The following is a 17,002-nucleotide window of genomic DNA, read 5'->3' on the forward strand; positions in this document are numbered from 1 at the left end:
ATAGATCTTCAGACACACATACTGGGTGAAGTAGAGGGTGTACTTATATGGGGAGGGGATTTTAATATGGCCTATCAAGTGCCAATAGACAGGTTTAGAGAAGGAGGAAATATTCAAAAGAGCAAAAGGGATAATCTGGAATCCAAACTTCTTAAAAAACTTATGAGTAACTTAAATGTTAAAGATATCTGGAGGGAAAATAATCCAGTGAATAAAGATTATACATGTGTGTCAAAAACCCATAAGACCTTCTCTAGAATAGACATGTTCCTGATCTCGGAAAAACTTTTTGATATTGAAGTAGAAACCACAATAAAAGACATAGTCCTGTCAGATCATGCCCCTATAACATTGAAATTAAAGATAAATATGTGTGTTCCAATTATTAGAAGATTTCATTTTCCATCTTATTTGCTGGAGAATTTGAAGTTTAAAACATTTTTAGTGGCAAAGTGGCAGGATTATGTTCGTAATAACTATGACTACTCTGATAGGCCGGAATTGTTTTGGGAAGCATCCAAAACTGTAATAAGAGGAGAAATCATAGCATATCTGTGTATGCTTAAAAAAAAGAGTAAAAGAAGGGAAAAGGAAATTATTAGAAGGCTTACTTCAGCATATAATAGAGTCATAGTTGAGCCTTCCAAGCTTAATTGGAAGAAGTTTGGAGAGGCCAAAGAAGCTAGAGACATATGGTTATTGAATAGTACTGCGCAACAAGAGATTAAGGTTAGTGCAAAATATGTTAGGTTTGGGAATAAAACTGGAAAATTACTCGCAAAATTAGTCAATAAATCTAAGGGCCATAATTTTATTTCTGTTTTGAATAAAGACGGAGTAAAATTGAGTAAAACAGAGGAGATTATGAAAGCATTGGTAGAATATTATCAAAAGGTATATAGCGCAGAAAGCCCAAATCTGAGTAATAGAGAGAAATTCTGGTCTAATTTAAACCTCCCAATGGTAGATGCAGATGAGATGAATAAAATCATAGAACCAATTACAGAGGGAGAAATTGAAAAGGCGATCAAAAATCTAAAAAATAATAAATCTTCTGGTCCAGATCTATTACCTAGTGAGTACTATAAAATTTTGTCAGAACATATGATACCCTATCTCAAATCTTTATTTAATTCTTATTTTTGTGAAGGAAAAAATATGTCAAGTAATTTTACGTCTTCTTGGACCTCTCTAATATTAAAACCAAACAAAAAAAGTGACCAAATGGACTCATATAGACCCATATCTCTATTAAATACCGACTATAAGTTACTTACAGGTATATTGGCAGAGAGATTTCAAATAATACTTAATCAGATAATACATAAAGATCAAACAGGGTTTTTGAAAGGGAGAAACTCGGCCTCTAATATTAGAAAAGTGTTCCTTATATTAGACTATTTAAAAAAACAAAGGTACGAGAAAATACAAGATAAGGACTATGATGCAGCGGTTATCTCATTAGATGCGCATAAAGCGTTTGATTCGATAGAATGGAATCATTTATATATCTCCCTAAAACGATTTGGATTCCATGAAAGGATAATTAAGCTGATTAAGAATTTGTATAATTTTCCTCATACAGCACTATTAATCAATGGTCAAATATCGGGTAACATAATTTTAAAGAGAGGTACCAGACAAGGTTGCCCTTTGTCCCCTTTACTATTTGATATTGTTATAGAACCTCTAGCATGTGTTTTAAGGGAAAAGATAGAAGGAATTAAAATAGCGCAGTATGAATGTAAGATTGCCCTATATGCTGACGACCTGCTTCTTTTTGTGAGTAATCTGGGGAAAAACATCCCAATAATTTTGGAAGTAATAAATAATTTTAGTACGTTCTCAGGTTATAAAATAAATTCTAGTAAGTCAGAACTAATGATGATTAAAGGGAAAATCAACGCAACAATTAAGAAAAGTTTTAAAAACTCTCCAGAAGGTATAAAGTATTTGGGAATATACATATCCCCATTTGAAGATAAGTGGTATAGTATGAACTTTACTCCATTAATTAAAAAAATAAGTGAAGAACTTAAATTCTGGGCAAAGCTACCTTTGTCTATTCTAGGTAGAATAAATTTATATAAAATGATAACTTTTCCCAAAATACTATATATCATGCAAAATATTCCAATGCCAATAATTAAAAAAGATTTAAAAAAGTTGCAATCAGTTATTCAAAAGTTTATTTGGAATGGAAAGAAATCGAGAATTTCAATGAAAAAAATAATGTTATTAAGGGAGGATGGAGGCTTTGCGCTTCCGAACCTAGAATACTATAACTGGATTACCCTGAGTAGAATAGCTACAGAATGGATTACTGAAAAAGCATATTACACAGTACCTGAAATAGAATTAAACCTTTTTCACCGGTTTAAAATGATAAATCTCCTGCATATAACAAGACTAGAACTCCCGAGAGAAGTGAAGGGGCTAAAAACAATGTATTATCCCATATGGGCATGGCAGAAAGTTTGTGAAAAATTTAAGGCGTCTTTTAAAATATCCAAATACTTAGAAATCCAGAATAATCCGGCCTTTCCTGAAGGCATAAATTCGGTAATCTTTAGGAACTGGGAAAGGAAAGGGCTCAAACACATACATCAACTCATAAATCTGGACAGAAAATATGTTAAGTCCTTTGATATGTTAAAAGAAGAATTTGGCCTGCTTAATAAAGAGTTTTATGCATATCTACAAATTAAACATTACACAGATAATTTAGTTAGAAACAATGGATATGAGTGGAACTGGGAGAGAATTGATTCTTGGCTAGGTATGGTTAAACATGGAATCTACGCTATATCTCCGTGGTATAAAATGCTATTATTACAAGAAGGGTTAGCTAACTTGGAAGATATAGTTGGAAAGTGGAGTTCCCTCTTTCAAATAGACTCAGAGTATATTAAAAAATCAATACAAAATGTGGTTAAAACAACGTTGTCAGAGACATGGAGGGAAGCGCATATAAAATTAATATATAAAACGTATTATACTCCTAAAAAAGGGTTAAAGTGGGGATATAAAGAGTTTGATAAATGCCCTAAGTGTAAAATGGTAGCGGTTGATCTTGTGCATATGCTCTGGGAGTGCCCAATAATCATGCAATTTTGGCGAAAGATTGAATATCGGCTATCTAAGACTATTAATAGACAGATATATTTTAATTTAGAGCAAATAATTTTTCTGGTCTCTGTTGAAGATCGAAGTCAAGATAACAAATTAGGAAACATAGTGATTCTTTCTGCTAGGAATATTATTTTCAAAAATTGGAAAAATAAGAAAAGACCTAGTTTCGTGGAATGGAAGAATTTTCTAATGAAACAGATGATTCTAGAACAACATGCAACACAAGCATTTAAAGAAAATGAAGTAAAATCGTTTCTTAAAAAGTGGGGTCCCTTAATACAATCACTGGGGGAAGCACAGCAAGAGCAGATAATGTACCCATTTAGGAATACTATATAGCTTAAAGAAGCTAGAGACACAAAATTTTGTTTTTCCCTTTTTTTTTTTTTTTTTTTATTTTTTTTTTTTTTTTTTTATTTTATATTTTTATATTTTGAGTTTTAGGGGTAATATAGGAGAAAACCACCAGTTTCAGTCTCAGCATTGGATTATAGGAGTTATTTATGGATATTCTCTTTTTGGCAAATGATTACTGAGTTTGTTTAGTTTTTTGGTTGGCATGATGCAATGTTCAAACAAACTGTATAATGACTCAATGCACAATTTGTTACTTTCTTTTTCTTTGATGAAATTCTGTATGTTGAAACTGGTATTAAATAAAGATTAAAAAAAAAAAAAAAAAAGATAGATAGATAATTCCTTTATTACCCATTCCCCAATTTTGCAAAACCAACACTGTTATATTAATACACGTTTTACTTCTGTGACTAACTTGTATCTAAGCATCTTCTGACCTCCCCTAATCACATGACTTTTAGTTATTATCTATTGACTTGCATTTTAGCCAATTAGTGCAGTGTCTGCCACTAGCCACGGGCGTGATCACAATGCTATCTATATGGCCTACAAGAACTAGCTCTCCCCTGCTGTGAAAAGTAAATAAAATAGAGGCGGCCTTCAAGGGCTTATAAATTATCATATGTGCCTTCCTAGGTTTGCTTTCAACTAGAATACCAAGAGAACAAAGCAAAATTGTTGATAAAAGTAAATTGGAAAATTGTTTAAAATTACATGCCCTATTTTAAAAATGAAAGTTTTTTTTGGACTTGACTGTCCCTTTAACTATTAAGTCCTTTATGCCCCCTTGGTTTATAGAGTCACAATTGCTCCCACAAGGGGCAATCACACCCTGTACCCATCCTGTATTTATGGATACAGGGAGACGTGGACATAAGACAGAGTTATGAAAGTACATGGGGTGTCCAGCATATAAAATTCCACATTTCCATGCAGTCTCTGGGTATCCTTAAGCCCATGTACCTCCAGCCCAAAGAATGTTCCATAAAAGGCCCTCAGATCAAGTGTTCATGTTCATTTGATTATACTGATTTGTATGAGTAAGTAACTTCCATTCAACTGTATAAACGAATATACAGCATAAATACTCAAGTGTTGGGATTGCTCCCTCTGGGGATCTGGGGTAAAAATCTGTCTGGTTATATTTTGGGAGTGTTTGAGCTAAGCTGTATGTTCCTCTGTAACCACTATCCAAACATATATTGTTTGATAGGTTTCCATATAAAACAATTAAAAAGTACACATTGAAAGTGCATAGGGAGACATAGTCTGTAAATTGACCTACTCACAATACAGCTCCAGGATTAGCGTTACCTCAAGCCCCTCCCACCTTCTTTCTGCAATAGTGGAATACCGTGCACTGTTGGCTGAATTCTACATCAAATCACCTAGCAACTTTATTTCTGATTGCTGCTGTCTACAAAATCAGCAAAGGCTAGTGGCATTTACAATGATGGCTGTGCTGGTACCCTAAAGTCCCAAGCAGCTGCCAGTTTACCCCTGAAAATAGGCCTGCACTGTGTGGCATGCTGTGAACTGTAGTTCCTAACCCCCTGCAGAGGAAAGATGCTGTGATGGACAGTTGGAAAGGACAGTAAAGTCCAAATTAAACTATTATGATTCAGATAGGGCATACAGTTTTTAACAACTTTCCAATTGACTTTTATCATCAAATTTGTTTTGTTCTCTTGGTATTCTCAGTTGAAAGCTAAACCTAGGTAGGCTCATATGCTAATTTCTAATCACTTTAAGGCTGCCTCTTATCTGAATGCATATGACAGTTTTTCAGAGCTAGAGGGCGTTATTTCATGTGCTTCATATAAATAACATTGTGCTCACGTTTGTGGAGTTATTTAAGAGTCAGCACTAATTGCCTGAAATGCAAGTCTGTCAAAAGATTTGAGATAAGGAGGCAGTCTGCAGAAGCTTAGATACAAAGTAATTATAGAGGTAAAAAGTATATTTCTATAACAGTGTTGGTTATGCAAAACTGGGGAATGGTAAATAAAGAGATTATCTTTTTAAACAATAACATTTTTGGTGTTTACTCTCCGTTTAAGGTTTATGTGTGGTGGTAGTTCCCTGGGCAGTTGCTCGGTTAGTCAGCCCCTAAAAACTGCACTGTCCCTAACAATTCCATAACTTTGCTCCTCCCCACCCAGCAAACCCTCCCACTCAATCTCAGTTAGAGTTTTGCCTCTTAACAAATTATGAATTATTCTACTAGATCATTAAAGGGACACTCTACTTTTTTATTGTTTCAAACAAAATAGATAACGCCTTTTCTACCCATTCCCCAGCTTTGCATAACCAACATTGTTATATTAATATACTTTATAACCTCTAAACCACTAAAACCCTGCAGGCTGCCTCTTATCTCTGTGCATTTTATTAGCGTTTCAAAGCCAGATAGTGCTAGTTCATGTGTGCCACATAGAAAACATTGTGCTCACTCCTATGGAGTTACACAGGAACTAACTAACTAATTGGCACTGAGAAAAGGAGGCAGTCTGCAGAGGCTTAGATACAAGGTAATCACAGAGGTAAAAAGTGTATTAATATAACTGTGTTGGTTGTGCAAAACTGGGGAATTGGTAATAAAGGGAGTATCTATCTATTTAAACAATGAACATTTTTAAGTAGACTATCCCTTTAAGTACTTTCTGGGCTTTTCATAATGAGGCTTCTATAAAACAGATTAGTAAGGTGGCTATTTTGTCTTCAGTTCATAACTAGGACTTTATTTTGATTTTGTCACTTTGGCTGAGTCAGGTTTTGGCAGGAACCTTTTTTTAAGGGCACTCTGTGCAAGACAGTCTCCACCTGTCTTGATGTCTTATGGACTTTACTGCTTTCGTACTGAACCCAGCAAATAATAGATTGTGGACTCTCACCATCTTAAGAAAGAAAACATAACTATGTTTACCTGACATTTTGTGAGTCCATGAAACCCCAGGAGGTAGGTTCCTGAGTTCCACTTCAACTGTCTGGCTTTGATTTATTTCCCCGCTGTTTTTCTTTACCTTCTCGGATTTCCCATAAGTTTATGATCATTTTTAAAGCAGTCATAATTTTAGTTTAGTTTCTTTTTTGTTTTTGTTTTTTTGTCTTATAGAAGTGTCAAAGTTATGCTGCAAAATTAGTTATGCTGTTTTGCTAATTAGCGTTACCGGTAATTTTCTTTTTTAATCAAGGAATGTAGCAACTCATTCTAGAGAGTTACAGAAGCTACATAAAAGTAGACAATATTCTTTGATTTCATAAATGTCTCACTACTTAAATAACAGAAAAAGTATTTTATTTTTTCAGTTAAATGACTTCATTGCTAAATTGGTTAATCAGCAATTCTATAAAATAAGGAAATTACTAATTGTTTCCCAAGGTTAATAAATGCCTGTGCGAGGGTACTCAAATTAAAGCTTTAAAGGAATAGAAAGGTCATAACTAAAATGTGTATGGGTGTATTTCAGTTTTAAATAGAATCATTACTGCAATTTACTTACATTAGCAAAAAAAGCTTCTAGTAAAAGTTAAAGGGACAGTCAACACCAGAATTTTTGTTGTTTAAAAAGAAAAATAATCCCTTTATTACCCATTCCCCAGTTTTGCATAACCAACACAGTTATATTAATACACATTTTACCTCTGTGATTACCTTGTATCTAAGCCTCTGCAGACTGCCTCCTTATTTCAGTTCTTTGGACAGACTTGCATTTTAGCCAATCAGTGCTCACACCTTGGTAAATTCACGTGCGTGAGCTCAATGTTATCTATATTAAACAGATGAACTAACACCCTCTAGTGGTCAAAACGCATTCACATTAGAGGCGGCCTTCAAGGTTTAAGAAATTAGCATATGAGCCTAGATTTAGCTTTCAACTAAGAATACCAAGAGAACAAAGCAAAATTGATGATAAAAGCAAATTGGAAAGTTGTTTAAAATTAAATGTCCTATTTGAATAATGAACTTTTTTTTGGACTTGACTGTCCCTTTAAAACTGTTTTTCAGCAACATACGCACATATGCAGTGAGTGCCCGTGCTTCAGTATTCACTGTACTTTCTCACAGAGTCTCAGTAGTGACTTGTATGACAAAAATTAAGTCTGCAATGACACAATACAAACCACCACCAGCTTTCTGACCTTAAAGTTGCATAGGCCCTTACATCATATGCCACTGGAAAAATAAAATAACATTTGCACTAATGTACATTTCAGTTTTTACCATTCTATCCCTTTAAATCTGAATATTTATCAGGCTTCACTCTCTCCTATTTTACATATTTTATATTACTCTTACATTTTGTACTGGACAGATTACTCTTACATTTTGTACTGGACAAATAGCTCAGCATGCTAAGGCACTGTGGCTGAGCTCTGTAGCAACCCAAGGGTTGCAGGTTCGATCCCTGGCGAGGTCCACTCGGCCTTTCATCCTTCTGAGGTTGATAAAATGAGCAGTGCCTTGAGACCCTTACTGGTGATTAACCACACTTTACAAGTACCCAATACATAGGCTTCTTGTTTTCCCCATCACACAACTAAATAACCATGCAATTCCCGGTTATTGTTAGATCAGCTGATTAGCCTGCATCCAATGACATAACAACAATTTATTTTGAACTTTGCAGACTTCAGTTATAAAATTCAGTGGATTTCATTGGAAATGTCCCACTCATAAAAGAAGATATTATTTGCCAATCTTGAGGGGTTTTTTTTTTGGGGGGGGGGGGGCAGTGCATTTTTGGTCTAAACTTTCTCAGCAAACTATTCTAAATCTAAAAACTACAATGTGTCCCAGGTAAAAGAAGCTGCATTGCTGTAATTGCTCAAGATTAAAGGGACAGCATACACCAATTTTCATATAAATGCATGTAAAATACACTACTATAAAGAAGAATATATACAGTTAATGATATAAAATCCAGTATAAAACCTTTTAAAAACTTACTTAGAAGCTCCCAGTTCTGTTGATGAGGTTAGTCTGGAACACCCACCGAAAGGGGCAGAGAGCAGACCCTCCCCCTCCCCTGGATATGTTAGATTCATTATACAAACAGAAGCAGTCTGAAGTCTGTATACATCAGTATACATCTAAAACATTTGGGGCTTGGTTAGGAGTCTTAAAATCAGCACAATGTTATTTTAAAATAAGAAAAACTATACATTGTTACAAAAACACCCCAAGGTGGGCTATATAAATGGATCATCTACAAAACATTTATGAAAGGAAACATCTTGTGTATAATGCCCCTTTAAATGGACATTAAATAAATGCTAGATGTAATGATATATCCAGTTTTAGTTTTCATAAAATAATGGGCACTACCATTTGTTAACATTTTCTCACATTTTAAAAACTTTTTCTCTTCTCTCCTCTAGTGAGTTCAGTTAGTGACAGTTAGAAATGACTGTCTACTCTACAGTAACAATCATACAGGGTTTAATGTCCCTTTAATTGACATTACCACAAAATATATCAGGATTCTATTATCTATTCTTTATGACTTGTGAGGTTATTTCTTCATTATAAAGCTTTATTATAGCAGTAAAAGTGAATACAGACTAAACATGATGCAGTTTTTATAACACTTTATCAAGCTATTTGCTGTTCTGTTAAAAAGAGTGACTACACTTTCACTTATGAAACATTAGAAATCTATGCAACAAACAGATTGCCTCCTCAATAACACATCAAATCTAGCACAATATTGATTACAACGGCTTTAGGCTATTAAATTTCATTGGTTCACTAAAGTTTTCAAGAGAATTTCAAATTTGAAGTTATTTATTTCCATTAGAATATTCAGTTCTCAATTAATTTTTTTTTACTTTACACTGCAGAAACATACTGCATTAGCTTTAAATTGATAAATACCTCCCAAATAGGGTTGCTACCAGTCCAGTATTTTAGCAGGCTGTCCAGTAAATGTCCCTGAGTGTTAAAGGGACACTATAAACCAATTTTCATATAACTGCATGTAATAGACACTACTATAAAGAATAATATGTACAGATGCTGATCTAAAATTCCAGTATAAAACCATTCAAAAAGGTTAGCTGGAACACCCACTGAAAGTGGTTCTATAGCAAAAAGAGCAGACCCTTCCTCTGCATATGAAAAGACTCTTTACACAAACAGTAATTTTGTGAAGAACAGCTGGCAACCCTACTCCCAAATGTTCTAGATCATGCAGGATTATCATAGGAAGGCCTGGGCTGAGCATTCCCCAATGGGCTTGGGCCAGTTGGGGGTGGGTTGATTTAGCCTTGCCCATTCACCAGCATTATTATTTGTGATTGATGTAGTCCAGCCCTGTCCTGTCTCTCAATGTCTTGCTGTGTGATTCAGATTAGAGTCATTCCTGCCACCTGCCTGTTATTTTGTGAGACTTTAACTACACAGGCTGAAGAGCAATAAGCGATTATTCTTTTTTTAAATGTGAACTTCAATAGCTTCTATTTTTTTAATGACATTTCAATATACTATTGAATAACATCTAATGAACAAAATACAGCGACATAAGGGTGTTACTGACTTTAAATGTTTTTGTAAATGACATTAGTAATTAGTATATTATACTTTTCAGTTTTGGAGTATGGCTAAACAAAAGATGGTGGGCGGGGCTGTTCTTCCTTAAAATTCCCAAGCCAATGTTGGGTCCCCGTCTAGCCCTGATCACGGATTGGGAGGTCTGCTTGCTGTCCCTCTTGCAGATTCCTCCCCCCCCCCCCCCATCAGGGAAAGATTTCCAGTTTCCAGAAACTGTATTTGCCCCACCCATTACATGCCTGGCTCCACCCAACTTCGTTTAAACACCACCCTCCTGCTTCAGCTCCACCTACCTGTCCCAAAAAAGGCTCTGAGAAATACTTTAAGGTATGTCTATGTAGAACATCAGCCTGGGCATATTAACAAATTTGGTTATTTTTCATGTTAATTAACACACTAATTTCTTGGTTAAACAAAAAGTTAAAAGTATTGCTCGTATAATATTTTTAAATTATGATACTTGTACGCAGAAGTGTTGTAGTACATTCTAGAGAAGGAAGAACAAAAAGTCACGTGGTCATCAAAGAAGTCAGTCCATTGTTTTCTCTTTGACTGAGAAACAAGTTTGCAATTTAACAGAAGTTCATCTTCTATCATATCTTAAAGGGACATGAAACCCAAAAAATGTCTTTCACGATTTAGGTAGAACATACAATTTTAAACAACTTTCTAGTTTACTTCTATTATCAAATTTGCTTCATTCTCTTGGTATCATTTGTTCAAGGAGCAGCAATGCACTACTGGTTTCTAATTAAAGACATGGGTGAGTCAATGATAATCGGTATATATATGCAGCCGCCAATCAGCAGCTAGAACCTAGGTTCTTTGCTGTTCCTGAGCTTACCTAGATAAACCTTTCAGCAAAGGATAACAGGAGAAGGAAGCAAATTAAATAATAGAAGTAAACTGGAAATGTGTTTAATATTGTATGTTCTATCTGAATCATGAAAGAAAATATGTGGGTTTTATGTCCCTTTAACTACAAAATCTGTTTCAAATCAGAGGATGGCAAGTTGGCAACAAGATTTTTTTTTCTGTCCCAGATTTTTCTGCCAGTCCTCGTTTCATCAGATAATGGGAGTGAAGCTTTTGCTGAGGTTTTTCATACTGATTTATGTATATATATATATATATATTTATACTGTTGTTATTATTATATTATCACAATCAATAATTCCTCAGCTTATGTGCAAAATTAAAAGACAGCACGTGAATTTCATTGCAATATTTTCTTTTATAAGCTAAGACGGTCGTGGTACTCATAACTTAGAATTAAACATTTAACAATCTTGGATGATTCGGAGCTTTCAAGGTGTTCATTAGGGTCATTTCTCCTAATCCATTTAAAATTAGGTTGGAATGTTACTGAATGCTTAAAGGGACAGTCAACACCAGAATTGTTGTTGTTTTAAAAGATAGATAATCCCTTTATTACCCATTCCCCAGTTTTGCATAACCAACACAGGTATAATAATACACTTTTTACCTCTGTGATTAACTTGTATCTAAGCATCTTCTGACAGCCCCCTGATCACATGACATTTTATTTATTATCTATTGACTTTTATTTTAGCCAATTAGTGCAGTGTCTGACACAATCCACGGGTGTGCTCACAATGTTATCTATAGGGTTTACCTGAACTAGCTCTCCCCTGCTGTGAAAAGTAAATACAAAAGCATGTGATTAGAGGCGGCCTTCAAGGGCTTAGAAATTATCATATGAGCCTTCCTAGGTCTAGCTTTCAACTAAGAATACCAAAAGAACAAAGCAAAATTGGTGATAAAAGTAAATTGGAAAGATGTTTAAAATTACATGCCCTATTTGAAACATGAAAGTTTTTTTTGGACTTGACTGTCCCTTTAAGATTGCATATGTTAAAAATCTCTCCTGAAGTAATTCAGACCATACAAGGAAAACATCTAATACTATAGATCACTATATAAGATTAGTAATATTAGTAATAGAAGTACAGGATCCTTTAGTGATTTAGTTTTCAAGCATTGACTTCTATCCATGTTTTAAAAAGATCTATTACTTCATCTATGATTCGCCTTGGTACTAGAAGCACCTTTTGAAAATTAGCATTGGGTCTCCCTGAAGTTTTTAATGCTGAACACCATATTTTGGAACCTATCGCCTTGGCACAAAGAGTCTAAGAATTCCAAGCACTTTTAGTTAAACATTCTTACTTTGCTCCATAAACATATCCTCACGGTTCTCATCATTGACACCCACTTGCAAAAATCCTGCAGTCCCCTGGAACCGTAAAGAGAATAGAACATATAAAAAAAACACCTCTAAGGGAATGGACAATATCAGCTTTGATAGGCATAGATAGGGACAGTCAAGTCCAAAAAAAAACTTTCATTTTTCAAATAGGACATGTAATTTTAGACAACTTTCCAATTTACTTTTATCAACAATTTTGCTGTGTTCTCTTGGTATCCTAGTTGAAAGCAAACCTAGGGAGGCACATATGATAATTTCTAAGCCCTTGAAGGCCGCCTCTATTTTATTTACTTTTCACAGCAGGGGAGAGCAAGCTCATGTAGACCATATAGACAGCATTGTGATCACACCCGTGGCTAGTGGCAGACACTGCACTAATTGGCTAAAATGAAAGTCAATAGATAATAACAAAAATTCATGTGATATGGGGTGGTCAGAAGATGCTTAGATACAAGTTAGTCACAGAAGTAAAAAGTGTATTAATATAACTGTGTTGGTTTTGCAAAACTGGGGAATGGGTAATAAAGGGATTATCTATCTTTTTAAACAACAAAAATTCTGGTGTTGACCATCCCTTTAAATCAATATATTAATGATAATATACCTGAAATCAACATGAATTGGGTTTCCCACTCCCGACTCAACCATTTTTTAGGGACGCATAAATATAAACATCTTTACAAGACACCTGACTCCTTTTGAAAGTGTATACCTACGTGAAAAACCAACAGCACATGCAATATCACTCTTTTACAGATTGTTATTAGCTGAGGATACATGTTTACTTCCTTCGTACACCAAAGCATGGGAAAAGGAACTACAAATTGATATAGACTTTCAAGAATGACAGTTTGCATTCCAGATAACAAAACAATCATCAGTCTCAACTAGGGTACAGGAATCTAGCTATAAGTTTTTATCCAAGTGGTATCTCACTCCTAGCAGGCTAAAACACATATATAAAACAGCCTCCGATAAGTGCTGGAGAAACTGTGGGGGCAAAGGGACTCTCACACATATCTGGTGGGATTGTCCTGGTTTAGACACATACTGGATGAAAATCCTGGATCACATTGAAACAGTAACAGGGAAACCACTACAAAATAGCCCCAAGACTCTCATATTTCTATCACTACCCAAACTTAAGGTTAATTACGTTAAATAGTGCCAAGATGCTAATCCCAAAGACCATAATTATGCCAACAGTAGGGGAATAGCAACGTCAAGTGGACATACTAATACATCTTGAAAGATTTCACCACATACAGCAAGGGACAGCAGACATACCCAAAATTATGCTAACACAATGGAATGAGTGCAAAACACACTTAGGTTGAGTGGTGTCAGAGGAACCAACCAACCAAACTATCAGAGTAGAAACTCAGTTTCCTAGCTCTTTCAGAGGAATACACAATGGTTTATGAGGTTCATTCTACTTTCTATTGAATTAAGAACCGCATTGAATCTGTTTTTACTTTAGATATCTAATTGAAATAACCAAGCATAGACACTCTGTGCATTCAATGAAAAACGTATTGTATAAGGCACAGAGTGCCGACACCTTGTAAATCACATGTAATCTTGAATGCGTTGAACAGTTTGTATTGTTTATATGATCTTCAATAAAGCTCTTTTGAAATGTAAAAACCCCCCAAAACATTCTTACTATGTCCTCTTTAACAACATAGGGGTGTACCGGGCAACGTAGAGTTACAGGATTTTTACCCAAGGTGGTTGTAGCTTTTCATACATCAGAAGATATACTCTTACCTATCCAGTCAGGAAAAAACTGATTGGTTGTGGTATTATAGCTTTGTTTTAATGTTAAAGGGACTCTAAAGTCAAAATTAACTTTCATGATTCAGAAAGAGCATGCAGTTTTTAGAAACTTTCTGTGATTGGATGATGACTGTCACGTGATACAGGGAACAGGCAAAAGGAGAAAAGAATATTTGTCAGAAAAAAAATCTACTGCTTATTTGAAACTCAGAGTAAGTGTTATTGCTTTGTTTATGCGCATGTTGATTATGCAATTCTTCAGTGTTAAACAGAGCAAAATATTGTTGCTCAAGGACACTGTAAAGGTCTTTTATCTGCAAATACTAGATTTCAACTTTAGTTGTGCAATGTATCATCAAGAATCAGATGTATTACTCTAAAACATTAATAGTTCCAGCTAGACTCAAGGCTAATTCTTCTGAACCTTTTCCACCCTTTGGGTATTGGGGGCGGATACATTGCACCTAAAGTTTGTCACCTGGCAGTTTTGAAAAACATTTTTAACTCAATTGTCTTTAGTCTGGTGGTAATTTAGGAAACTCATAATACTAATTAATGTATTTCTTGCTTCAAACATTGGGAGAATTTGTTTGTATTTTTTATATCATAATAATTTTTTTTATGTTTTGTAGCATATTATTCATTTTATTTTGTCTATATTTAGGGTAATATTCTGTTATACAGATATTCAGTTATACAGATATTCTATTGTATGTATCTTGCTAATATTCTAGCTAGTATTCACCAGGATTTCTTCCTTAACCATTCATCCAATGATGAATATATATATATATATATATATATATATATATATATATATATATATATATATATATATGTTAACTAAGACTAGAGCCCAGGTAACATATAATTTCTGTTACAATGGAGCATAAAATATATATATGTCAACCGAGGTATCATGTAATATTTGGAAATAAAGGCTTGCATTCGGAGAAAAGAACAAATGGGAACTGTATGCAAGGTACTATTTCCAATCTAAACAAAGATTCAAAAAACAAAGATTCACCAACCCAAGATTCAGCAAAGAAAACATGATATTATGTATCAAATTAAGTATTAAAATACTCATACTTCAGTTCTCTTCAAAACAAAATAGAAATTAATAAGTAGTTAAAAAGTTTCAATATATTTGATGAACACATTTCAGTGTTTCAGACATCTTCTTCTCGGACATCAGACGTTAGTTTGGAACCTTCTTTAGATACACATAAAATTGTGCGTTATTTTTTAAATAGAACATAAGTATACTTTGATACTTTACATTTGACATTTATTTGAGTTTTTTTGTTTTGAGTTGGATGGCTTCCTTGGAGAATGCTGAGATCTTCAGTCTTTATTGATAAGCACATACACATCTGAAAAGCTGTGAGTTTATTTACAATAAAGTATCATTAGATATTGTTACAGTTATACCAAATGAGCTGTTTTTTTATTTCTATGTCATATTTTTGGACTTCCCTGGTGGTTTTCTTTTGTACAATGTAATAAAGCATCATATTTACCTAAGAGCAAGCAACGCTTAATGTATATTTTCTTGTGGTTGATAGGCGATTGTGCTACAACACATTTGGAATCTGGGGGATTTATACGTAGTGCTCCAGGAGTCGAGCACCCTGATATTCAGTTTCATTTTCTACCCTCTCAAGTAATTGACCATGGACGAGTTAATCCAATGTTGGAAGCCTATCAGGTGAGAGATTCATGATCAGTAAGTATCTTATTTTAGTCTTTAAGAGAGTTGAAAATAAAATGATAAAAAGGATCTGAACCATTAATATCGAGATGACAAGCATGCATCATGACACATGTGACCATGAACCTTCGGGGGCCCTTACTAGCCAATCTCTGTGTGACACACAGATAGCAGCTGGATTGCTCCATGGTTTGGAACTGAAAAATGACATGATCACTTAGCCAAAAGCAAAAAATTGCGCAAACCTATTCTGGAGAAATGAATAAAGCCATAGTTTAGCCCTTATTTAATATTTATGTTATGGGTAAAGTAAGAAATCCAGGTAATCCTTGGATTACCCGGGTAATCCTAGGATTACCCGGGTAAAACAAACATTACCCAAGCGGCTGTGGGTAAAGTCCGATGTACTGTAATTCCCCCATCTACACTTTTTCTTTTGCCTCCGCCTGGGGGGTTCAAGGATCCTCTGGCATCTCCCCTTGAAACTTCCCAGGCGGAGGCAAAAAAGATAGTGAATATGGGGGAATTACAGTGCATGCTATATATGTTTGATGCAGTGACTCCGCACTCTGAGGTGATTTATGATCAGTCACTTGGGTAATGTCCTAGGATTACCCAATATCTGACTTTACCAGCAACATATATATATATAAATATCCAAAGAGAGCACTCGCCGTGAAAACAAACGTGTTTAATAAGAGAGTTAACGTTTTCGGAGAACAACCCCTGTTCTCAGACTCCTGTGAAAAAACACTTGTTGTTTTTTCACAGGAGTCTGAGGATGGGGGTTTTTCCCCAAAAACGTTAACTCTCTTATTAAACACGTTTGTTTTCATGGCGAGTGCTCTCTTTGGATATTTATTTCTTCATAATTCTGGGCAGCACTCTGATTTTGTACATTTGCAACAGTGAGTGCTGGTATTTAACATCGGATATACAGTATATATATAAATATATAAAAATTATTATTCTTTCTTTCATGTAATTAGCAAGAGTCCATGAGCTAGTGACGTATGGGATATACATTCCTACCAGGAGGGGCAAAGTTTCCCAAACCTCAAAATGCCTATAAATACACCACTCACCACACCCACAAATCAGTTTTACAAACTTTGCCTCCCGTGGAGGTGGTGAAGTAAGTTTGTGCTAGATTCTTCGTTGATATGCGCTTCGCAGCAGGCTGGAGCCCGGTTTTCCTCTCAGTGTGCAGTGAATGTCAGAGGGATGTGAAGAGAGT

At 34.9% G+C, this 17,002-nt stretch overlaps 1 protein-coding gene across 2 annotated transcripts in view; it reads left to right on the top strand.

Annotated features, from left to right (window-relative positions):
- CHDH (choline dehydrogenase) overlaps positions 1–17,002 on the top strand; it is a 57,143-nt gene that overhangs the window by 20,590 nt on the left and 19,551 nt on the right. For both annotated transcript variants that reach the window (XM_053720745.1, XM_053720744.1), the window contains exon 6: positions 15,620–15,762. In XM_053720745.1, the coding sequence (XP_053576720.1) occupies positions 15,620–15,762 (143 nt within the window). The remainder of the gene's footprint in view (positions 1–15,619; positions 15,763–17,002) is intronic.

Source organism: Bombina bombina, chromosome 7 (genome assembly GCF_027579735.1).
Source record: "Bombina bombina isolate aBomBom1 chromosome 7, aBomBom1.pri, whole genome shotgun sequence".
NCBI classification, from domain to species: Eukaryota; Metazoa; Chordata; class Amphibia; order Anura; family Bombinatoridae; genus Bombina; species Bombina bombina.